Source organism: Populus nigra, chromosome 8, assembly GCF_951802175.1.
Source record: "Populus nigra chromosome 8, ddPopNigr1.1, whole genome shotgun sequence".
Classification (NCBI taxonomy): Eukaryota; Viridiplantae; Streptophyta; class Magnoliopsida; order Malpighiales; family Salicaceae; genus Populus; species Populus nigra.
In genome coordinates, this window is record NC_084859.1 from 12,508,712 (window position 1) to 12,533,898 (window position 25,187).

Consider the following 25,187-nt stretch of genomic DNA (forward strand, 5'->3'; position numbering starts at 1 on the left):
TATTTAATTACAATCTCCTTTATAGCATAGCTATGAATTTTATATATATACACACACGAAAATAGTACGGTGCAAGACTTTGATCGTCATGGCTAGCTAGCTGTTGGACGGTATTGTTATACTGGAGTATCAATTACACTATGATCAAGCGTACTCAATGGAGAAGTTCATATGCTAGTCAAGATGAACCAACAAATAATCCAAGCCATGCAGCTGCAATAATATAATCACGAAATTAGATTATTAAATTCTTCTCTCTCTATATATAAAAACAAAGATTAAAAAAAATAAAAAATGCAAACCCCATACAAAATAGTTTACAAATGAACGAATTGCATTGGTATCACATATCCGGATCATATTCTAAATTAGAAGCTTGAACTCGGCCTCGGCCTCGGCGCCTTGAACGGCGTTTGCCACCTTGATGGCTGCCACCGAATTTCAATCTGCCAGTGTCCCTGAATCTCTCCTTCTCTGATGGAATTATAACACATTCTGGTAGTGGCACAGGATACCTTAATGCATCATAGCAATAAGAATAATACATGTAACGTTGGCGAAATCGCCGCATTGCCGAACGTTGCCTCCGCGTGATCGTGGCATAATCGGCATTCTCGAGCCTAGCAATATCACTCTCATAGCAATCAAATGAAGGAAATTCCTCGATGGGGTCAGAAGGGCAGCCCTCGAGAGCCAAGTCCTTAAATTCGGACACAAATGGTGCATACTTATAATTGACCTTGTATTTCCCACCAGAAGTTGCCCAATTCGACGCATCCCATATCGTAGCATACAAGGACATTGGCTTCGATGGGTAATCGCTGCCCATTTCTTCATTGCGAATCACCTCTCGAATGGGAACATCGTCAATGTAGAATCTAAAAATTTTCAACCACACGTCACATGTCAATTTCGATCAAGAGGAGCAAAAAAAATGCTCATACATATTAGTCATGGAGATTAACCAGAAAAGAGGGGGAAATAATAGCATTTGCTTGGTACAAATTAAAACCATCAATTCACTTAAAGCAGTCGGTGTAAATTTTAGAATGTAAAAAAAATAATATTAGAAATTTTTTTACAAATCAAACTCACTACGTCAGCATTACTCCATTAAGCTACAATACCAAGTTTTTAACTAAATGACTAAAAACATATTTTAACTTGGTTAATTTCATATTTAGTATTGTTTATATCCCAAAGAAAACACATTTGATCTTCAAGATTTCTTCCTCTATGCTCACAATAAAATACCCATAACCCGATTATTATGATGATTTGAAGGAAACTGCTCTAATATATATATATCAACATGATTTATTACTGGAGAATGGAAAGATGGTCAGCTTTTCCTGTCGATTTTGTTGGCTTGCTTTTCAATCTCAAGACAACTTTTGGTTTATTGACTCTTGTTATTAATAGAGACATGTGGAATCTGGGTTTTTCTTTTTCACGATCAAGTTGCTAGCGGCAATGCTATTTTTATTTTGTTGGATGCATGGTAATTGAGTTTCCAAAATAAATAAGAAAATCTTTTTGATGGCGATCGTTTTCGATGTGGAGGCTTGTAGGTTAAAGAACAAAGTATAACTTGGATGGAAATGGCAGTGTAAACGAGGAGGAATGGAATAATTTAAATTTAAGATGGAATTTAGAGAGTTGGAAGATGATAAACTTGAGGATGAGGGGAAAGTACTTAGATATATAAATGATATATTTACACTAGAATTTTCAGTTTCAGAAGGTACGTACGTGTTCCAAAAGGCAAAATCGCTACTCGTTTTTACTTGATCCAAGAGATCGAGGGAATTCGGAGTCTTAAATGCTGATTAATTTTGACAACTTTTACTGTCAAAAAAATCGACACACAATCTCCGTTTGGAATAATAATCTTGGAGACCAAGGATTCCCAAGGAAAATAATGTAGCCGAAACTGAAAGGATGAAAAAGCTTATTTTCGAAATTCAATTACCAAATAATTGGAAGTTTTAAGAGGATACAATACATACTGTTGATGAAAAACAATAAATTAGCCAACTTTTTAGGCCAAATTGCCATGTCCCTCCAAAACCAATCTGGCCTCACAAGCAATCTACAAACGCATCTCGTTAACTTCACGTTTGTCCACTAGTTAGTATTAACATCTCTCACGCAATTCTCAGAGTTCAAACAAGAAAAAACTTAAATTAGGCTATGTCTAAAGTCCAAGAAATCCCATAACTAATCAAAATGTGAAGAAGCGAAAAGCAAGTGGACATAAAGTTAGAGGGAGCTAGAAGACAACTCACATGATGTTCTTTGCCGTCCATAGAATGCTATACCTATGGAACTCTTTGGAGGGGTCAAACCACAATCGATATCTTTCTTCTCTGCCATGACTTGTGCTTCCATTACCATACAAGTTTGTTTGGAACCTCCATGGCTCCCCTTTGGTGTTTCCCAGGAATTCAATGTCTAATTCATCATGGGTCTTCTTGAACACGTCCCCGTTTGATGTCTGCGTGCGCGTTCAAAATAACATCATCGATAACACATTGACCATGATAATTATAATTCTATATTTATTAGTTTGACTTTAAATTTATTAATAATATTTTAAAAAAATAATAATAATTTGATGTCCTAAGTCTCTCCTCCATATTCATAGTAGAGAGTATTACTTGATTCAAGAGAGATTGTTTTTCAAAGTGTTTGTCGCTTGAAAATGCATTAAAATAATATATTTTTTATTTTTATTATTTTTATTTTTTATAACAATATATTAAAATGATTCAAAAAATTTAAAAAAAAACATGGTGCAATATCTAAATTTACAATAGGTAATTGTGAAAGCATAGAGGAAATAGAAAAAAGAAAACCATATATGCATAACCGAATTCAAATGTTTGTATGGGAAATTTTTATAACGAAGATGAAACCAAGGATTATTAATCAATATGTGGGTCCAAAACAACTAAATTCCTCGTGGAAAATTTAAAATAACAAAGCAAGAATTAAATCTTCCAAAAAAACTAACGAGGAAAGATAAGTGAGCATAAATGGAGCCTTAAGAGATCAATTAATTGCCGAAAATTAAGAAGCATGGTGAGCAAATTCAAATTAGAGTTGAACTTTTCCTCCATACAAAGCCAGAATAAACTCAAATTCCTTGTCAAACCAAAAAGCTTACCTTCGAAAAGACAAGGCAATACATATATATATATATATATATATATATATATAATCGAAAGCGGAGAACAATTTTCTGGTTTCTCGAAAGGAATATATGATTATTGCTTGTCACTTACATAAAAGGCAACACAGAGACCGGCCGTGTAATAGCCTGGTAACTTGATATTCGCACTAAAGAATCCATATTTATACATCCTGGATGAAATAAAACCCGCACCTGAAATTCCCAAAAATTAACGACCGATCAACGGTATAACTATATATATGCAAAATACCAGTATAAGCACACATGCAGATTTTCAAAAATTAAATACATATAGATATGAATACCTGTGAAGCGATCAAGGAGGAGGCGGGCGCTTCTACCATCAGGAGAGCGAACAAGATTGCCATCGCCAAAGAGAGGGCTGTAACCTTCATCAAAGGAGATGGTGGAGAGATTGAAAGCTGCTTTGGCAGTGCAAGAAAAGAAGTAAAAGAAGAGGAGGAGATACAAAGGTTTCGAGACAGACCAACAACATAAGCAATCCATTTTTATCTTTTAACCTAATTTTCTCTTAGTATTTCTTGTTAGTCTCACTCCCTAATCCTTCTTTGCTTTCTCTGCAAGTTTTCATATGTACAAAGAACATGAATTGGGACGAGAAGGAGAAGGAATATGGGAGGGGGAGAGACTGGTCTTAACAAGGGTTAAATTAGTCTGCGGTCTTTTTCGAATTGAGTTTATGTACAACAATGCCCTTTTAAAGTCTCAATTTTACGTTATATCCACTGTACAGTGGGATATGAGGTGGTGGCGGTATCTGCAATTTGTAGCTGTTTTTTCAGGCCTATGTCTTTGTTGGTTTTAGATATTTCAAAGTGCGCGAACAGTTATTTTTAAAGATTTTATATGTATATATATATTAAAATAATTTTTTTTATTTTTTAAAATTTATTTTTAATATCATCATATTAAAATAATAAAAAAATATTAAAAATACTATTTGAAGCAAAAACAAATTTATATTTTGGTGAAAATCATGTTGAAATTCATGGTTAAACACCTTTTTAATGAATAACAACTATGGTTGTGGACTCTAAGTTAAATGATGACTTTTTAGGGAAAATTAGTTATTATTATTTTTTATTTAATTTGAAAAAATATTTTTTTATGATGTTTTTATTTTTTTTCTATTTATGCTAGGAAATAAAATATTAAGATCGATAATTTTAATCTTTTTAATTTAAAAATCCCTAAATTAACAAAAAAAAATAAACAGTAGTGGCGTGTGAACCACATGCGTCTTGCATTTTAAAACAACTTCCACATAGCAGTGCATAGGTTCACATACCACCACTAACCCAATCAGATTCCAACAACCTTTTTTCATTTCCAGTGGCTTTTGAAATTTGTTTTTGAACCCTTGGTAATTTTTGTTGAGTAATTTTAATTGTATCATTAATTGTTTTACTTGTGATTCTTAGGAATTGTGATAGATATTTGAGGCGGTATGCATCATTGCATGGTAATCTTGAGAGTATAAAGTCGTCAGGAATTTATTGTTATGGAGTTGAATATATAAGGCATAATAGTTTAGTCTTGGTTTAGAAATTTGAAGTATTGCCTTTGAGTTATTGTATGAGATGTCATTTATTTCGAGAACCCAACTCAACCCAAATTAAAGGATTCGCACCTGGCTCTCATTCTTGAATGCTGACCATTGAATATTTGAATTGACAAATATATGTGATTGTTAACAATACAACTTATTTTAGATAGGATGAATAAGTTGATCATATATTCCCTAATATATAATTAGTCTCTTATCTAGAATCTCAAGAAATCAATTAAAATTTCTAGTTAATATAAAATTAGGAAGAATGATGATAGAATAGTGACTTAATTACCCCTTTTAACTTACAGCTTACTAAGATAATCGAAGTGATAAAATGACAACTTTTATAGGTAATTAGTAATGTCTAGGCTATTTTATCCTAAAGCAAAACTTTAGAAATCAAATAGTAAAGAGCAAAATGATAATTTCACTGTAGTGATATCTATTAATTTTGCACCATAATAAAAACTCAACTTTTATAGGTTTTCTATTAATGTCAAAGGCTGAAGTGAGATAAAAAACAAAATCTAAGAATTAAAAAAGGTTATGAAACAAAACTTTCAAAACAATCTAATATTAAAATATAAAATTAAAAAACAAATATTATAAAAAAAAACACAAAACACTATAATTGCTGCTGTTGTTACCAACTGGAACACTGGCGAGTGGTTACACGTGCATTTTGGCAGCTCGTATACATTGAAAGGGAATAATTTAGAAAAAAAATCATATTTCTACTATATTAAATTATGCTTTATTACTTAATAAAGACATCTCAATTAGATATTAATTTGGATTCCTATGCATGAAGACACGTATGCATCATACTCGCTAAATGCTCCATCCATCTCAATAATTTAGAACCAACTAGGCTTTATATATATATATATATATATATATATATATATATATATATATATATATATGTATATGTAGCTCTGCCGAATGCTTGCGTGTCAAAACATGATAGGGGAAAAGCTTGTTTTCAACATCTTTGATGGGGTCCAACCACTTGATGACATAACAAACAATATTTAATATTGAATGCGAGATTAGCCAATGGATAAACGAATATCAAAAGTCAAGAATGGATATCATTAGTAAGATGTCCAATGAGATGTGTGGAGGGCAATTTGGTCCATCAATAAATCTAGAGGCAGAATGGTCAAAGGGTGGTTTCACCGTTTTGATACGCAAGTTGAAGGGCTTTGCGGGAAATGAAGGATGCTGTGAGTAACCGCTCAAAGGATAGAGAGAGCAAAGCCGACTTGTATTCTATTATTATTTTTTTAAAATACTTTTTATTTAAAAGTATATTAAAAAAATATTTTTAATATTAATATATCAAAATAATCTTTCTGTTCGTGTGGAATTTATTTTTCGTATATGAAAAACAGTGGATTTAAAGACAAATGTTGTTGTTGATTGTTGAAAAAAAAAATGAAAAAAAAAAAAACTACTAGTCGTCGACAACAGAGTACTTAATCGACATGGCTAATTAACTTGAAAAATGTTGCATTTTATAATCGTCAACAAGAGGTCACCATAATCAGCTAGACTACAATTTTAATATCACAATTATCGACATTTTTTACGAATTTCAAGCCCAAGTTTTGGCTGTATGCATTTACCATTCAAATTATCAGAAATTTATTCTTCTTTTTTCCCCTTTAGAACAGAGGATACTGGCCTGTCCTTTCTCGTGGAACATGCTTTTTGTTTTTTAACGTAAAAAAATAAATACCAGCAAGAATATGTTCTTTTATTATTTTCTTTTAAAAGAGTTATTTTGATTTCTTGACTTGAATTTGCCGAATTAATATTGGTTATTTTAGGTTGTTTTTCTTTCTTTTTCAATTTGATCATTTCAAATTAAATTAATTAAAAACTAATTTTTTTATTTGTTTCATACATGGTTATCACGGTATTATAATCCAAGTCATGGGTTAGGCTTGTTGACTTGGATTTTTTTTTACCTTTTTTTAGTTGAACTTTTTTTAATTCCGCTCTTTAATATTGGGTTGATTGGTTTTTTATTTTTGTACGAGGTTATCCAAATGTTATGACCCAGATCACAGGTTTTGTCGGCTGACTTAGTTGGTTTTGTGTCTTTTTTTAAAATTTTATCATTCAACAATGGATTAATTGAGAATTAAGTTTTATAATTTATATCGATTTACCTTCCATGAGGTTATTATCAATCTCATAACCTAGGTTTGACAAGTTAACTTAGTTATTTTTTTTTCAATTTCATCTTCATCTGCTAATTGAGTTTAATATTTTTTTTATTTTTTTTGTATATGTTTATTAGGATCTCATAATCTGAATAATAAATTTGATAAGTTAAATCGAGATGATTAAAATCAATTTAAAATATTATTATTTCAATATTTACAAAAAAAAAATATCTTAATTTTTGTTAGTTAACCTATATTTAAATCTACCATTATTTTCCAAATGGTCAACATGCGTGTAGGTGTATCATTTATGGCTATCATGTTCTTCTATATTGACTTGTAACGAAGAAAAAGCCGAGTGGTATAACTTCTTCATGTGTGGTGGTCTGCGGATATTCAGGACTAGTTTTTCAAAATACTCTTCACCTATCTGTCGAGAAAGCAAACACAACCTCAGCGTATTTCTGTTTCTAGAGAGGAGAAAAAGTGGAGATGCGGGGTATCGATCCCCGTACCTCTCGCATGCTAAGCGAGCGCTCTACCATCTGAGCTACATCCCCTTTGCATTGACTGCTTTCTTTCGTTCTCAATTCTCTATACTGAGTGATGTGCTCTTTACAATACTAAAAGAACAAGTGAAATGCAAGCCTTGTTGGCACGATAGCAATGTCAGAAGAGCTCACCTTGAGCCATTGCGGTGCTGATTAAAATTAATGAGATGATTGTTTGAACACCCTTTCTTCACTTTTAATGTAACTCTTATAAAACTGATTTGTGTCAATATCAAAAGGACAGAGAGATACGTTTGATGATGGCATTTACGACCACAGGTTGATGAGAACTTTCACGAGATAAACTTGAAAAGAAGAAGAAGATGGATGGATAGATTCTAACGTCACAAGGTAATGAAAGCAGCCAGATAAAATAATGGCCCTGCCAAGTCAAAATTTCTAGAAAGCTAGAGCTATTAATTGGAGACTATAGAATTAGAAGAAAACCTAGGGCATCAGTCATGTACTTAAGACAGTGATTTTTTGGAATAAAATATAAACATTTCGATGATTTTTTTTGGTTTTCCACAGTATCATCTGCTCTGGAGATGAGATTTTATGTATGCTGACCGCAGATACAGCTAAACGACCAGAAAAACATAAGCAAAATGTATGACGGGGAAAGATAACACTCGAGTCATTTCTGATACTACACAGGCATGAGAAGTCGTTGCTTGGAGCTTGCTTCCCTACATCATGCTTTTACCATCTATCTCCCAGCTATTGTGTTCCATTTTAACCACTAAAACAAAGAAAAAGATCTTGCGTTGTAATTTACAAATCTGCAGAATCAATGTACAAATGTGTTTTAGCTGTTGAAAAAATGATATTTTGATTCAACATAGCTTTCTGCATCCCATAGGAATGATCCAAAACCTACCGCCTCCAAGACTAGCATTGTAAGTCCTGAGAATGTTATTGAAACCACTTCATCATTAGCTGTCTCAATGGAACCATCATCAGTAATCCTTATATCTGGCCTCCCAAAGAGTGCTTGAGTTTGCTTTTCGATCAAAGAAATAGCTTCCTTGGATCTTATAGTTGCGTATCTTTGCAGTGTCTCCGCATCTAAATACATCACATATGATCTTAGTCTATATGATTTTTCCTCGCCAGTATCCGTTAAGTCCCCATCAGGTTCACCGCTATCAGGCAGAATCCTTATCAAAGAATCTGGATCCCAGAGTCTGTTCGCCGGACTTGGATCTTCAAATCTTGCCCTGTCTTCATCAAATCCCTTGGGAAGGGTATTCATGGCTCTCTCAAGCTGATACCGCTGATCAACTCTTCTGAGGAAATATCCATACATTAAAGAAGCAGCATATAATTTCCCAAGTTTGATTTTGCTAATTTGAACAGTGGTCTCAAGGGGGCCAACTAATCGTTCTCCTAGTACAATAGACAAGTGGCTCTGTATCATCTCAAAGGCTTCAGGGGAATGAACAGATTCTAATTTTTGTTCCTGGTTTGGCCAAAAATCCACTCGTCCAGTGGGATCTGATGTCGGCGATATCTTTGGGATCATGGAGATGTCATTGTCTAAAAATTTATGTACAATCATGGAGTAAATGATCTCCTCCAGTGCCTTTCTCCTTTCTTTCTCCTTGACTTCAGCTATTCTCCTAAAAATCCAAGGAATGGTGACATTAGTTGTTGTATCGCATGCCAGTGAATGATTAGCAAGCAATTGGTACATACGAAAACACAAGCTTGGAAATATGGGAGCACCTTTATGAAAATTGGAAAAGCAAGCAAACAACAATTAAAACCTGTCTGTTTAAGCTTTGGATGAAATGAACATAAATGTCAAACGCAAAACACAAAGCAGTGAGCTAGATATCTATGCCATACTACCTATTTTCCAATCTTCATGTAACTCAGGGGAGACAACAACGATAACATATGTTGAATTGGACAGTTAAATAAGATGGGTGTCAGCCAAATTTCACGAGGGACGGTAGATCTTTATGAATAATAAAAAAAAGGTTAAGTTCATACCAGGCAGAGGAGAACCACACAAGTTCAGAAATAAACTGAAGATACCTATCAACCCTGATGAGGGTAACACAGCACCCCTCCATTTCAGGTTTTCCTATTTCTCAACAAGTCTGTATAAGGGCTTTCTAAACACATGTTACCAAGTAACATGATGGTTCGGTGACGGGATCCATTAAGAAATGCATGAAGTGCTTTAATTTGAAGTGCAATGTTAAAGAAGGGGCATCCGTGAATGCCGTTTATGCCACCGGTGACCATTGTGTTAACGTGCATACTTCGCCCTATTGAGATGTGGGCGTGCTGTAGAATCCAGAATAAGGGTTTCTATTCCAATTTGCTTCACATTTACAATGTCATGCAAATGCATATATTTAATGGTAATCATTTCTGAAGATAATGTCATTATGCAGATTCTTGGAGAACTTCGGTAGTTTTTAAATAGAAATTGTCTTCAGGCCCTTCAGTTTATCTAGCTTCCCTAATGTTTCTCCTTTTCAAGTCTGGATTTGTGCAGCCAAAACCCTTGCTCTCTTCCATGATAGAATAATTTGTACTTAGCGTTTAATTTTAGATTTTTTGTGTTTGTCTAAGTTAAGAGAAATTTTTAACTTAAGATTAAACTTTTAAGTTAACTGGTTTGAACTCTGAATGTAATTTTAGATTCACTCATGTAATTCCAAATTTTTATTATAGAGTTACATGAGTATTATTGTGATTAAATCCACTTCATATATACAATAGTTCAACCGAAGAAGTAACCAAATAATTAAAACAACTTGAATGTAAAGTAAACTTAATAACTTAGAAAATAAATACTTACATTCGTAAGGTGATTTATACTCTAATTACATCTACAAACTGGAACTTCTCGATAATAAAATATCTTTTTAGTATTTTTGGTGAATTGAAATTGCAAGCTTACAGATTACATAAAAAATTGCAAGCCTATTTGATTATCGTCTATTGTTCTATTGTATACAGAGTTATCACTTACAAACTTATCACCTACAAGCTATCGCTTACTGGTTATTAGCCTACAATTACATACCTATTTGATAAACATGTTTTGAAGATCTTGTGAACTTGATTGAACTGCAATGCAGTTGTTATTTTGTTTTGTTGAGTTGTTGTTAATTGTTGTTCTTCTTGGTTGTCTTGCCTCCTTTAAATAGAAAAGTTCAAGATAATTTCTAGTGACTACCCACTTATCTTATTCAAAATAACTTATGGTAACTACTGACTCACCCTATTCAAGGTAACTACACACTAGGGACGAGCATTTTCAGTTCGGTTTGGTTTTTACTTAAAAAAACCAACCAAACTAAATTTTTATATTTTTTTAATTTAAAACCAAAATCGAACCAAAACCGGTTCAAATCAACCATTTTTGGTTTGGTTCGGTTCGGTTAATTGAGGAAAAAAAATCGAAAAAACCTATATATCCAATTCTGTTTCATGTGAAGGGCAAGTTGACGCCAACAATGTGGAGAATATGGATGATGAATTGATTGGTCTAAATGGCAATAATTTCAGCCATGTACAAGTGCAAAATAACGATCCTGAATTTTTCTTTTTAAATGATGATAGGATCAACAAGATTTCCACTAACTTATAAAAAAGTCATAACAACCCTGAAAAATCCATGAAACCGAGATAAATAGAAGAAGTGCACATCCTTTTTATGCAAGAACGGACAGAAAAAGCACACATCCCTTTTATGCAAAAAAAAAAGTCTATCTCTTCATCTATTGTTTAAAAATAATAATGGTGAAGTGTTCACGTGTCAAAGACAAATAGAGTATGAATGAGGGAAATATTGAAAATTTAGGGTCAAATGGTGATGCCAGTGTTGAAAGTTCTGGTGATAATTTTTTTAAAGCTTGAGTTTTGATTCAGAGAGTCAAAGAACAATGAGAGAATTAGAGAATTAGAGGAGAGTGGTGAGAGAGAACAATGTTGGTTGAACCGGTTCGGTTCGGTTCGGTCTAGTTCAATCGGTTTAAGATTTTAAAAATCAAAACTAAACCGAATTGATTTTTTTCTTAGGCTTTTTAATTGGTGTGTTCGGTTTTTTTCTTATTTCGGATTTTTTGGTGATTTTTTTTTATTTTTTCGGTTTAATCAGTTTTTCTGTTTTTTTGCTCACCCCTACTACACACTTATTTTTTGTTTTAAGGATCTTGTACCATGTAAACTCTTTATACATTCCATTCATCATCCACGTTTAAGTGATAAAGTGCGGTCTGCAATCAAGTTTGGCATGTTCTTCTTGGTCTAAATTTCATAACTCTTTGGTCAATTTTAGTATATAACAATTATTCCCCCCCTTAAACAACCCATTAATGACTGATTTGTTTCTCAAATTAGGAGATAAAGGGCAACTAAAGAGACTTTAATATCTTTATCTATATTAATATCAATTAGTTTTCTTGGGATGATTTGAATTTTCTAACTTGAATTTTTTTTTCTCTTCACTTAAAACCCTTTAATTTTTATTCTCATACATCTTGGGATGATTCTGATTTTAGATCACACTCAATTTTTTTATTGCTGATCTTTCACTTGAATCTAGTGTTTCTTCTTTGGACTCTGGATCTTCCTTTTCCAGAGTATGGATTGTCCAGTAAATTAATAACCTTTGAATAGTAGTTTGGAGTACTACCTCTTTTGATTTTTATTTTTTTTGTTTGTCTAATCATTAGAAAAGACTTTTCTCTTCATTCTAGGCTTTTTGGTTAACAAAGTCCTTGCTAGGGTATCACAAATCTCATGATCAATTTGTTCAAAAAAAAGTCTATATCTCTCTTCAAGTAGTTTATTGGTTTTTTCCACCCTTCATTTAAAGAGTGTATATCTCTATTCTATATTCATAAACTTGTGTTCCTCTTCTCCATTTTCTATTGTTACTCCTAGAAGGATTGATTCTCTATTTCCTTCTTTAACATGAACATTCACCAATTCTTCTTTTTCTTCTAAATTTTCTGGTTATTTTAATCTTTTCGGTGTCATAGTTTTAAAGAAATAAATATGACACTCCCATTATGGTCGTCAATTGTTTGATATAAGTTTTTTTGTGTCTGCTTCAATTAAGAGGACTTTGAAACTTAAAATTAGAGTTTTAAGTTAAATGGTTTAACTCTGGATTTAGTCCTAGATCTATTCATGTAATTCCAAAATTTTATTATAGAGTTACACAAGTATCAATATGATTAAATCCACTTCATACGACAATAGTTTAACTGAAAATTAAAATAATTTGAATGCAAAGTAAACTCAATAACTTAGAAAATGAATACTTATATTCATAGAGTGATTTATACTCTGATTACATCTACGAATTGAAACTCCTGGATAATTGAACATCTTTTTGATATTTTTGGTTAATAGAATTAAAACTGCAAGCCTACTGATTACAAAGCAAAATTGCAAGCCTACTTAATTATCGTCCACTATTCTATCACCTACTAGTTATCAGCGTATAATTGCATGTCTACTTGATAAACAAGTTTTGAAGATTATGTGAACTTGATTGAACTGTCTGTTATGTTGTTGTTCTTCTTGGTTGTCTTGCCTCCTTTAAATAAAATTCAAGATAACTCCAAGTAGCTATCTACTCACCTTATTCATGATAACTTTTGTAACTACTCACTCACTCTATTTAAGATAACTACCCACTCATTTCTTGTTTTAAGAATCTTGTACCATGTAGACTCTTTATACCTTCCATTCACCATCCAAGTTTAAGTGATAAAGTCTGGTTTACAATCAAGTTTGACATGTTCTCCAGATCCAGACTTCATACCTCTTCGATCAATTTTAGATAAAGTCTGGTTTACAATCAAGTTTGACATGTTCTCCAGATCCAGACTTCATACCTCTTCGATCAATTTTAGTATATAAGACTTAGCCACCTAGAATTCCCTTGACTTAGAACACACATCAAATCATATACATACATCCATACGATTACCGTGTTTCAAATCCTCAAGGGCTTTCAATTGGGCATCATATTTATGACTTCCTTATAGCTTATGTTATGATATTTGTAATAATCAATTTCCTTCTACTCTGATAGAAAAACTGCATTAATTTGTATTGGGCAAACTAAATGTTACAGCCGTCTTTGTAGCTATTTTAAGAATTTTCTACTGCTGTACTGTTGGCAAACTACTATATGGTTACATTTATTTTGTAAGCTTATATTAGAGCCGCAACGGATACTAAGAACAGGTTTTCCAAAAGGATACCATACAAACATTTATTAACTTGTCAAGGTTTCCATATGGATGTTTGATCGCCACACTGTGAGGAAATGCCCCAAGGTCCCCAGGAATTGTTCCGAGGCACACACCTTAGGCTCATCACGAGGCCATTTCCTGCAAGCAATAGCATGATGCAGGGAGTCATATAGGCTAACCTAAACCTTGGCCAAATTCAGTAAATGGCATCCCATGTAAGTCTATCCCCACAGATGTAGGCGGCATCTTAATAAACCCAAATCCACAGCAAGTGCACCTCAGGATTTGCAGTTCATCACCACGATTCTATTTCTATACAGCTCTGAAACATGTTTGGTTAGAGAGGACGAAAACAGATACTTCAAACAAATCTATCTCACAACAGTTTGAGAATGAATTTATATCCTTTCAAGTGACATTTCCTCGCTATCCCAACTGTCTATATTTTTTTTGTCTCGAGACAGTAATCATGCGTGTTCATGCCAAAATCTAAAATGAAATCAATCTTTAACTTTAATTAATACTGCTTATATCAAGAAAGTGGAAAACACTAACTTGTAAAGGAAATCTTGAGATGACGCAGCTTCTTCTTTTTGGGCATCTCTATCCGTTTGAAGGTTCTCAAGTTGCTGATCAATGGCTGCAGGGAGTAAATGTGGATGGGTTTGCAATATTTGTGCCAGAAGCTGCCCAACTGGGGACTCGAATTCAAGAGGAGAAACTGGAACCGGATTACCAGCCGAATCCCCTGACGCTCTCACAGTTAAGCTTCTTGGTCGGCACTTATACATGCCGGCTCCTAGCCTCGGAATGCCAAAAGAGGGGCATCTCTAGAAGAGAAAGAGATTGTGTAAGAACAAATATCAAGCATTCCAAATTCAAAGACTGGCTTTCCATTGAAATAATGAGGAAGAGGAACGAAAAAGAAAACACGGAAAAAAAATTATCATGAGAAGAACATCAAGTACATGAATGATCAAGAACCAACAAACACACACAGAGAGACAAACACTTGTTTCCCATTATTACAACATGAAAAGCATAACAAAGAATATGAAAGTACAGGCAACAGATGGAGAGAATTATGATTTTTTACTTTAGTAAGATGGGAAGGAGGAGAGAGAAAGGACAGAGAATGGAAGTTCTGCGCAAGTAGTTGAGGAGACTTGAGAGCTCCTCCAGGTGTTGAAGTTGAAGGGATAGAAACCGACAACACTTCGCTTGCTGCTCCTCCTCTTATCTGCTGCATATTTTTATTTCCTCCTCTTTACTTTAACCAAATCCAAAAGGTAGATGGAAGGAGATATTGAGAACCGTTCTGATGGTGATACTTGAGAGAAATTGTGGTTGTTGAATTGTGCATGATGACGGGTGGGTGAGGTTATTTTTTAAAGGATTTTTTAAAAAAGTTATATTAAAATAATACTTTTTTATATTAATAATATAAAATCATTCAAAAACAAAAATAAATTAATTTTAAAAGAATTAAAATTTTATTTTATTTAATAATATATTAAAATAAATTTTTTAAATTTTTTTTAATTCTAATACACTAAAATTATCATAAAAAAATATTAATTTAATAATTTTTTACATCAAATATATTTTTAAAACATAATCAGCAGTTTTAATAAGAAAAACAAACCACCTCGAAGTCTCTTCTCTGTTTCACATCTGGTATGGATACTCTCGGCTTTTTCCCTGTTTCGCTTCTTTCTTTCTTTTTTATCTTGAACATAACAGACCAATGGACCAACCCAACAGGAACAATGTTTTATTTTATTCTTATTTCAAGATCGGAGGCCGAAAGCTAAGAGATTGTTTGGTAGTGTGGTTGCGAGTATTTTTTAAATAGTTATTCATGTTAAAATACATGTTAATGATATTTTTTTTAATTTTTAAAAATTATTTTTGACATCAGCATATCAAAACGATCCAAAAATTACAAACCGCACTTAATTTTAGCAAAAAAAAAAATTAAATTTTGATGAAACGCAATGCCAAACGGTGTCTAAATCTTTTTGCAGCAGTATTCATGGTTCAATTGATATATTTATGAAGATTTTCTAATAAAAGATTTCTTTCTCCTTAGAAATAAGGTAAGGGAAACAAAAACCAAGCAAAAGTAGGAAAAAAAGAGTGATCATAATTGATCTCTTGGATGAGGAAGTAAAAATCTAGAGTGAGAGAATAAAAGGTAACATGATTAATTGAGAGGTCAAAAGATGAAAGCAGTAGAATACACTCGATTCATCTCCTCCTCCGTATGGCTGCCAGTGTTTTTCATTGATGCCATGTTATTAAACAATTTCACTTTTTTCTTTTTCAAAAAACAAAAGAAAATGATATCTCCTGATAAAGATTTCCTATTTCAAGTTCTAAGCACTAATACCGTGGACCGTGTGCCTTTTGACATGAACTATATGGCCAATATTCGACAGACAAATCATATCTTAATCTTGGAAGAGAAATGATTTCACTAATATCAGCACTTGTAGCATGAAATAAACTATAAACTTCAGAAGAATATTTTTTATTATTCCACCAATTATGTATAGCTTTGAAGCCAATACTCGGATGAGATAGCATGATAAATTTCGAGTCCATCTCTTTACCGCAGCATGAACATTTTATATCACTTGCAAAATAAGATAGATTCAATTTAAGATGTCAAATCAGAAATGCAGGGTCAGAAGCACCCGAGCAGCAAAACATAAGAACCAGGCACACTGTATTTAGGGATTTATATAGAATATAGCACAGTTAAGTTTAACAATTAACACCATCCTCAACCAAGTTTTTTAATACAGATAAACATAAGAAAAGTGTGGATACTGCCCTCTTAAAACAGGGTACAACTCAAATTTCACTCTGCATCCCATCCTAGGTCTTCAAGGGTTACAGATGGACCCAATAAGAATTTTAGGATGATATGAGATGAACATATCCTAAAACTACAAAGGTCAGCTTCGATAAATTCAAACTAGATGCTATGTAAAATATGAAGAAAACTCCTGTTGCTAATTGGTTAGGTTATACTCCTTCAAAGCTGCATGAAAACAGAGTACCTAGATCCTAGAGACCACCCTGAAGAAGCTATGTTTGTCCAGTCTGTTTTGTATCATTGCTCGTATGTTGGTCATTCCTGCCAGCCCTGGAATCTTCTTGTCCATGAACTTCCCCGAGCCTCTCCTGTAATAGCAACCGCATTTGTATTAGAAAACCACTTTATACAAGCACAGTTTCTTGTTTCTGAGGTGGCTACTGAATTTGTGCTGTCTCAAAGCCGTTCAAAAATTATCTGCAATTAGCATTAAAGATTTTAATCCCTTCAAGACCTTCATCGGGATCCCCCCTAAGTGTCATTTGTAAAAGGTGCTCATCATCATCAACCAACAGCCTACTTGTACTCAAGTCGAAATGAAAGGTATTTTTGGTCCAACTGAAATTTTTCATGGAAAAGTTCCCATGAAGTCCGGTTAATTTGCCACTTAATTCTGTCCACTCACTCAAACAACTTGTATGATTATTTTCCAATATGTGAAATCAAAGTGCTCAGATCCAATAATTCATGAATCATAGCTATGGTTGTAAAGCCTCTTTCAGGGACCCCACCTTGCAATGCATTAAAGTTCATTATATGTCACGTGCAGGATATTTAGATGATGACTGGTTGAGATAGAAGACACCAGAATTCAACAAATCAAATCAAAGATTAAAACAAATCACCTTGAGAGAGGCGTTCTCTGCAAGAAGCTGCTCATACTCGCTCTTGATCCGATTTACTTCTGATCTAAGATTGGCATTTTCTTCTTTTAAAACTTCAGCACGTTGGGCCAGCTCATCGCATTCAGCCTGACTCAAAAGCATGCATGCAAGCCAATGAATTGATATAGGAGCACGTAGCTTGACATACCCAATGAATTGATATTAAGGAACACTTCGATACCTGTTTACGCAACCTGGACCGGCGAGCAGATTCTCTGTTTGACTGCTTCCTTCTCTGTCTCTTAAGCTCTCTTTCATCCTACACCCAGAAAAACAAGATGAGAGGACTCATTATAGATGTGTAACAGTTGAAAATACAAAAGTATGACAACAACTTCTGGCTCCTAACAAAATAATCCATGTCGTTCCACTTGGGTCTGATTCAGATCTCTAACAAAGATTGGAAAGAATTAGTTTTACACTTAATCCAATAACCATGTATGGCAACTGATAATTCAAACTTCACCTCAAAAGCTGTGAACTTGAAATGAAAGACCAAGGCTCCATTTGGTATGACTTTTGCAGATTGATTCAAGTTACTTTTTAACTTTTGACTCAGAAAAGTCATAAATATATTTGGTTAAAAAATAACTTTTGACTTGGATCAAAATTTTGAGTTAATCAAAAGTTAAATTTTTTAACTTTTAAAACTTATAGATTCTAACTCATACCACATCATTTCTTCAAAAAAGTAGCCTTGAGTCATTTTTACCATACATACTTCTAACTTATAGTCATTTTAACTTATTTTTGTCATAAGTTATTTAACAAAAAACAACTCGTGAATTATGACTCAAAATCCAAAGTCAGTTTCTATAAGTCATGCCTAACAGAATCTAAATTCATTCCATTTGAGATAACTCAATTGGAGAGCATAAAAAATATTTTAAAACACAGACGATAAAAACTGAATTTCTTCATAGAAGAACATCTAGAATATCACTATCAAATATAGCAATAGACCTTGACATTAGATAAGAAAAAAATCCAACGAATCCAATTTTTGCATGGAAACTCCCTTGAAATACTATGATCTTCCATGGTATAAGAGTTAATTTAGAACGCTGAATGAATGAGCATGGAAAAGGCATGATTTCACCAAGGTATGGCCTCAGAAAAGCAGTGGGAGCAGCATTTTTAGATGATTTTATTTCACTGTGTGGCCTGTTCAATTAATCTCAGGTTTTAAGTGTTGAGAATCTGGAGAGCCCTCTATGCCAGTGAATATCGCTTCTCCTATTCTGAGAGTATCTACATTACAGATGTTTCAATATAATTACATTCTCAAACAGCAAGGAGTTAGATGACTCTACAGTAAATAAGTATAAGGCCATGCGAATGCATTGGCAGGTGCATCAAAACAAAACTCATGTAGGTAGGTGCAAACTATAGAAACAAAGTATTTCCATCAATTTGAAACCAAGAATTTAAAGACTAAAATTAACCTGTAACCAATGCTGCGATTGAACAACATCCCGTGATCCAGCAGTAGCAATCCCTCCAGCAACTGGAGTAGAAGGAACCTTCCCACGAATTGCAGGAACACTAGAAGCAACAGGGGCTCCCCAATAGTCCATTCCAATATTTAAGTTGGTTGTGGGACCAGGTATAACTCCCGGGGCACTGGCAGCAGATATTGGCAGGACACCCATTGTTTGATTCATGATTGTAGATGCACCCTGTCCTCCATTCTGAGCAGCATGTGCAGAACCACCATTCTGAGATGTTTCTGTTGTAATAAAGTTCCTTATCAATAAACATGCAACACTCAGTATGATGACTTCACTAAAGATAATATGATCATAATCAAACCTTCCAGAGAATCTTGTCTGCCACCTGACTTCATTTGTGAGTCCTACAAAAGTAAAGGAAAATGAAGCGTGTGAATATGCTATTACAAGATGCATACAGATAAAGAAAAGGTGCCCCCAAAGCCATAAGCAACCAAGAAATTAGATGATGAATGACAAGTATAAAAACCTTTTTAACTTTATTTGGGATAAGCAGCATGCAATGATGACAGGAATAGAAAATTTTATTTAGGATAAATGGATTTGGAACAAGCCTATATTTTAAGAAAACTTTATGAAGCTTTTCTTGATATATTGAGACTAATTCATACTTTGTGCTAAAAAACAATGCCTTCAACTATCCTTGTCACACAACGGTCCTTGTGAGTGACTAAACATTCACAAGTCTAAGGACATAGCATTTTATTTTTTTTCTTTCTTTCTTTCCTTTGGGCATCTTGTAGTTAGCATTTCATATACCTATATTGCAATCAAGTTTCATTGCACAAAACACTAATTGAGAAAGTTCATTTGTTTGTGGAATAACAAGGATGCAAAGCAACCAGAACAAGATTACTCATGTAAGTGATTTTCAACATGTCAATTCAAAGGTCATAAGTGCAGCGTGCGAAAAAAATGTCTAATACTGGCTTCTATACAGATTAACTGTCCCCATAACATTTAACCAGTAATAATTATTCCCAGAGACATGTGATCATGAACCAGATATATGTATTCCTACATGAGTGAAGAAAAGGTAACAGGAAATGGTAATCAACATTCTATCATTGACCCTATTATGATCACAAATTCCATGCTCAAAATAATACCACTGTTATTAGTGGCAATATTGCTCCACACAGACAGCCCAAAGAACTTTCTTGTCCAATCATCCAGGTAATGCTAAAGAATTAAGATGGGGCATAAGTTTGATTAACCACAAATTCTACATTTAAGTGGCTGATGCAAAAAAGAATGGCGCCAAGCATGCCAATTAATCATGTGAGGCATTTAATAAAACTAAGATAAACAAATGATCTTAATGCACTTACACTCTGAGAATCCGCATCACTTCCTTCACTTGTGCCTTCACTTCCACTCTCAGCACTACATATCAAGATTAATTCCAATGTCAGATTATTAGGAAAATGTCATGGCAGCAATAATAAGTAAATGCAGAGTGACACTCTTTCTACAATTAGTTATGATAAGGTCATGGTGGTCACAAAAAATCTGAGACACATGATCCTACCCTGCTATTTTCCTTCCATCTAACAAAAAAATCATCAATAAATGGTGAACTTGGACCACAAAGCAGAGCTCAATGACATTTGTAGCCCAAAAAACACTAGGTAAAATTCATCTATCAACATACGTCACAGCCATGCATGTTACATACGTCCATCATTACCTTTTCGAATAAGCTCCATTAGCAGATGCTCCTGTTGTTCTCCCATGCTCATTATTCTTCCCAGTAATCATGTTTAAACTGCCCAAGCTTCCTTTGGACCTTTTAATAGGTAATTTTTCCTTGGCATCAGATGGTCTTCCTTCGGCTTCCATGCTGCCAGGAGTGTTTCCCTAAATCAGACATTCAAACATACAAGTTTAATTTATGTTGACATGCAGAAAAAGAGATGCCTTGTCGTTTGCAATTATTCCAGAAGAAACTTAGTAAAGGAAACTCACAGAAACCTCAGCGATACCATTTGGAGAAGGCATTGCAAAAGGACTAAAAGGATAAGAACCCTACATGGATTTAGGATAAGATTAACTTTTGCTGGATTTGATGGTGTCAATTTGAGAGAAAAAATCTTAAGCATAATGAAAACAAATTACCGGGGGAATGGACGGATGAGCATATACACCGTGAGGATACATTGCAACATATGGATGTGGTGGGGTACCATAGGGAGGCATAATGTGCTGCAATTTAAAATTTACATGGGAACTGTGACAATTTCCAACCAAAAGGTGAAATTACAGAAGCTGAAGGAGGATGTTTAAATTTCCTGAGAGATATAAATATACTTGAAAAGATGCAAATGAAACTAACATGCAAACAATCTAAAGCTTCATGTAATTTGATGATTAATATCTTTATGTGACCCAATGACAATCTATAACATCTTTTGGCTACAGGTATAGAAAGCACTGGCTAAATAATGGCATTTCAATGAACTATAAAGCATGCTGCCTATGAGCTGCATCTAATCATTAACACAACTAATTTTGGATTGTTTTAGCCAGGCTAGAAATCAAATTTCAAGCTGGCGTTCAAATCAAAATGGAGCTGCAAGAAGGCCAGCTAAAGGTCCTGGAAGTGAAGCAGCCATGATTCCCAGATGCTTTCATGATTGCCAAAGAAACCCATAAGAAAAGTAGTTTTTTCTGATAGAAGCACAGTTAGTATGACAAAAGAATCATGCAGATCTCTGAAGCAAATTGTCTGACCAATATGTTATATTTCAATTATTAAAAAGCAAAACAAACCACATTGACTATGCTACTTCACAAGACCAGTCAGACGAGCAGTCTCAAGGTTGTCAAAACAGACAAGGACAAAACAGGCATTCATGTGACCTGTAAACTCATTTATCTTTCAAATGGTCAGATGCCTGACACAATTGAGTCCATTTCGAGGCTAAGATAATTAGAAGTTAATTACACTTTTTTCTTGCAACACCCAAATTTAGTGCCTCTATAGTTTTACATTAGGTTTTAATAACAACTAATGCATACTGGATAAGGTAAATACAAAATCATTGGTACCTGAACCCCCCACATATATGGGTGAGCTTGGGGACTTGATGCCAAGAACCCTGGTGGAGGTATATGAGAATAGGCCTGTTTAAGAAACAACCAATCTGTATAATAAGCCTGATAAAGTATGCAACCAGAATTATCTTTGAAAAAGAAACCAAGAAAAGGTCTTCCTTAATAGAACCTGAAACCCAGACCAGTCTGGATTTACAGTGGCAGCACCGGCAGTTGAAGGCTGTTCCTGAGGAGCATAAAAATATCACATTTTTTCAGCAACAGAGTGAAAAACATATGAGAATAGTTTATTCTATGACAAAAAACAAAGTATTCAAACAACACGCAAGTAGACCTGTGTAGAAGCAGCAGATGGTGTCTTGGCCTCCTTCTCCTTTCCTGTTTTATCCATATCACTGCTACCCATTATTATATATAGCCTTTCAACAATTCCTCACACCATCCTACAATATAACAGCCATCATTCTCATCATTACAAACCCATGAATTGACTCCAACTACAATTTACAGTCAAATTACTGAAGGAAGAAAAAGAATAATATATATCATATTTGTGCCTTCATATAAGTTTTAATTTCAAGGGTAATAAAAATTCCCAAAAAACAAAGCCACAGCAGAAGCTGCAGAAGCATATCCAATACAGCAAAGCTTCAAACTTTCAATAGATTCTAACTTCTCCGTAATAGGTATCATCATATCCAAAACTATTTGCGGAGACTATAATTCATTTTGAGAAACCCTAGATTATGAATTAATCATTTATTGAAATAGTAAAAAATGAGACATAAACCGTATGAATTAACCAAATCTCTAAAAATGAAAAGAAATTCAGGTAATGGCAATCTGTAAATAGAAACTGATCAATCAAAACCCTAAAAGAAAAGAAAAGGAAAAGGCAACCTTGTAATTCAGCTTAATCATGCAAATTAACGGCTAAAATTAACAGAGACCATGCAAATACAATCAGGCGATTTAATTACCGCTTGTTGAAATCCTCGAAATCGAGCTAAGAATCGAAACTTGATCCACAGAAACTAATAACCCAAAAATAAAATACACGTGAGCTGGTTTCAGTTAAGGACAGAGATGTTAATTTGAAAATGATTAGGGCAAAGATTGGGAAAGGGAATTATTTGTTCGAATTTTCAATACAAATGAATAAATTCGTGGGACCTTCAGAGAGAGAAGGATCACAAAATTAGGGTTCAATTCTGGGTAATTTTCGGGTGGAGGTGCTGGGAGTTCAGGAACCAGACGCTGGGGGCCGTCGTACTATAGTCGCTGGTTTCAGTAGAAAAAAACACATGGAATTATTTTTTATTATTATTTTTAACTCTATGTAGCAAAAATTCTCTTTTTAGTTTTTAGTAATAATAATAATCAGTGACTAATAAAATGGAGATCATGTGGTGGTGGTTGGTCGGTCCAGCCGATGTATGACTGGGATGGACGGTTATTGATGGGTTTTTGCGTTTAATTGATGAATTTGATTGTTTGTTTTTTTATTTAAAAATATATTAAAATAATATTTTTTATTTTAAAAATTTTATTTTAAACATTAAAATAATTTAAAAACACAAAAAACAATTAATTAAAAAAATTCATATTTTTATAAAAACTTTTTACTATTCAAAAACAAATAAAATCTAAGGATACTTCTCGAAAAACATTTATGATATTTTAAAGAAAAAATAAATATAAATAGTAAAAATAAAATGCATAACTTATCATAAAATTATTTTTATTTATAATTTTTTTTAAATGAACATGGATTATAATTAATAAAATATCATTATCTACTTTTTAAACACTGTTCTTTTCTAACTCTCTTAATTTAAATTCTTTTTTAATAGTACGAAAACTACTTTTTTCACTGTAAAATTCGTCACAATTTTTTTTTTTATATCATTGGCTCGGGTTGGAAAATAATAAGAATTTGTTTTCCAATTAATTTAAATTTGAAAATTGCGTGGATGAATTTAAATAAGCTCAATCACACGTTACTCAAGTGATATTATTAGGTCTTCAATTTTAAAAGAAATCTTGAATTCAAATCTTGTAGGGGAAAAAAATAGTTCAAATGTAAATCGTATACCAAATAATATAGATTAACCTGAGATATACTTTTCCAAAACATGTCTGAACCGCTAAATAAAATTTCAGGTGTTATTTTTATTTTGTCCTTTTCTTGGCAAAATAAAACCAAGGGATGAATTTAATTTACTTGATTTTTTTTTAATAACAGTGGGTATCCAGATCAGTTTACGTGCACATTAATTAATCATTTAAGATCCTAAAGTTAACAACCATGTAAGTCTTTATTGACCTTAAAATTTATGGTATTCGAACTGATAATCTCTAAGGAGTAAACTCGGGACTTTTATAATATGCGTGTGTAGAATCTTTGGATGAATTTTTTAAATTAGTTGTATATATGATTGATTAGAAAAATTATTCTCTTGAGAGTTTCAAGATTTATAATATTTTTACTTGTGTCTTTCAAAAAAAATACTCCATACATATATACATAAAGTGGACAAATCGAATTATAATGAAAATAAATGTTTAGCCTCCTTTGAGCTTTTATACAAACATGTCAACTTTTCATCATATTTTATGAGCTCACAAAACATAAATCATCTATTATGAAAAAATCTAATGAATTATTAGCTCTACAGTTAATAATAAACATCAAATCATCCACTAATGACACGCTAGTTTTCTCTACTCTATTGCTTGGTATAGTCTCTCTTTCACACACATACTCTTTTTTTATTATATTTATTAACTTAAGCATTGAAGGGTTTTTTATTCTAACATAAGATTTGTTTTGCATGAAAGATTATGGACCCAAAACCAAGCTCAATCACCCTATCGGCCCACAACACAACCATAAAAAGCTTAGTTCACGTTTGAAGTTTTCACAACTTCATCAAGGTTTATTTCCTCTATAATTTTATATTTAATTTTTGTTCATCTTTAATAGGCAAATGTTAAACAGATATGGATTATTACAAGTAAACTATAAAATGATAAATGAGTGATAAATAAGTATTAGATGTTTGAAGATCGAATATTAAATAGCCACTTGATTGATTGAGTTTGAGTATTTTGGTGA

At 33.2% G+C, this 25,187-nt stretch overlaps 3 protein-coding genes and 1 non-coding gene across 4 annotated transcripts; all 4 read right to left on the minus strand.

Annotated features, from left to right (window-relative positions):
* Window positions 1–214: 214 nt before the first annotated feature.
* On the minus strand, window positions 215–3,877 carry LOC133700855 (probable xyloglucan endotransglucosylase/hydrolase protein 30). Its single transcript, XM_062124555.1, has 4 exons — window positions 3,502–3,877; window positions 3,288–3,388; window positions 2,289–2,497; window positions 215–878 (listed from the first exon to the last, which is right to left on the minus strand). Exons 1-4 carry the CDS (start codon window positions 3,701–3,703, stop codon window positions 344–346), a joined length of 1,047 nt encoding a protein of 348 aa, XP_061980539.1. The 5' UTR covers window positions 3,704–3,877; the 3' UTR covers window positions 215–343.
* Window positions 3,878–7,433: 3,556 nt separating this feature from the next.
* TRNAA-AGC (transfer RNA alanine (anticodon AGC)) lies at window positions 7,434–7,506 on the minus strand. The gene has a single exon. It is a non-coding gene; the product is annotated as a tRNA-Ala (tRNA).
* A 604-nt stretch (window positions 7,507–8,110) lies between these two features.
* LOC133702281 (UV-B-induced protein At3g17800, chloroplastic-like) lies at window positions 8,111–15,080 on the minus strand. The gene is made up of 3 exons (XM_062126593.1): window positions 14,830–15,080; window positions 14,289–14,563; window positions 8,111–9,119 (listed from the first exon to the last, which is right to left on the minus strand). Exons 1-3 carry the CDS (start codon window positions 14,980–14,982, stop codon window positions 8,306–8,308), a joined length of 1,242 nt encoding a protein of 413 aa, XP_061982577.1. The 5' UTR covers window positions 14,983–15,080; the 3' UTR covers window positions 8,111–8,305.
* Window positions 15,081–16,447: 1,367 nt separating this feature from the next.
* On the minus strand, window positions 16,448–23,383 carry LOC133702140 (bZIP transcription factor 16-like). The gene is made up of 13 exons (XM_062126378.1): window positions 23,050–23,383; window positions 22,404–22,512; window positions 22,239–22,295; window positions 22,064–22,138; window positions 21,131–21,217; window positions 20,981–21,040; window positions 20,703–20,872; window positions 20,344–20,398; window positions 19,314–19,356; window positions 18,947–19,230; window positions 17,683–17,760; window positions 17,463–17,588; window positions 16,448–16,925 (listed from the first exon to the last, which is right to left on the minus strand). The coding sequence occupies exons 2-13, from the start codon at window positions 22,473–22,475 to the stop codon at window positions 16,830–16,832; spliced, it is 1,203 nt and encodes a 400-aa protein (XP_061982362.1). The 5' UTR covers window positions 22,476–22,512; window positions 23,050–23,383; the 3' UTR covers window positions 16,448–16,829.
* Between the last annotated feature and the right edge of the window lie 1,804 nt (window positions 23,384–25,187).

Bases quoted from the DNA above. Each gene is read 5' to 3' on its own strand.
- LOC133702140 (XM_062126378.1), bottom strand. From the start codon at position 22,475: ATGGGTAGCAGTGATATGGATAAAACAGGAAAGGAGAAGGAGGCCAAG. The intron at 20,873-20,980 runs GTGAGTTTCCTT...TGTCTGATTTAG, and splicing joins ATGGTATCGCTGAGGTTTCT to GGAAACACTCCTGGCAGCAT. The intron at 19,357-20,343 runs GTAAGTGCATTA...TTACTTTTGTAG, and splicing joins GTGATGCGGATTCTCAGAGT to GACTCACAAATGAAGTCAGG.
- LOC133700855 (XM_062124555.1), bottom strand. From the start codon at position 3,703: ATGGATTGCTTATGTTGTTGGTCTGTCTCGAAACCTTTGTATCTCCTC. The intron at 3,389-3,501 runs GTATTCATATCT...TGGGAATTTCAG, and splicing joins CCTCCTTGATCGCTTCACAG to GTGCGGGTTTTATTTCATCC. The intron at 2,498-3,287 runs GTAAGTGACAAG...ACGCGCACGCAG, and splicing joins GTCTCTGTGTTGCCTTTTAT to ACATCAAACGGGGACGTGTT.
- LOC133702281 (XM_062126593.1), bottom strand. From the start codon at position 14,982: ATGCAGCAGATAAGAGGAGGAGCAGCAAGCGAAGTGTTGTCGGTTTCT. The intron at 14,564-14,829 runs GTAAAAAATCAT...TTTCTCTTCTAG, and splicing joins CTCCTTCCCATCTTACTAAA to AGATGCCCCTCTTTTGGCAT. The intron at 9,120-14,288 runs GTTAGTGTTTTC...TTGGATTTTTAG, and splicing joins TCTCAAGATTTCCTTTACAA to GAGAATAGCTGAAGTCAAGG.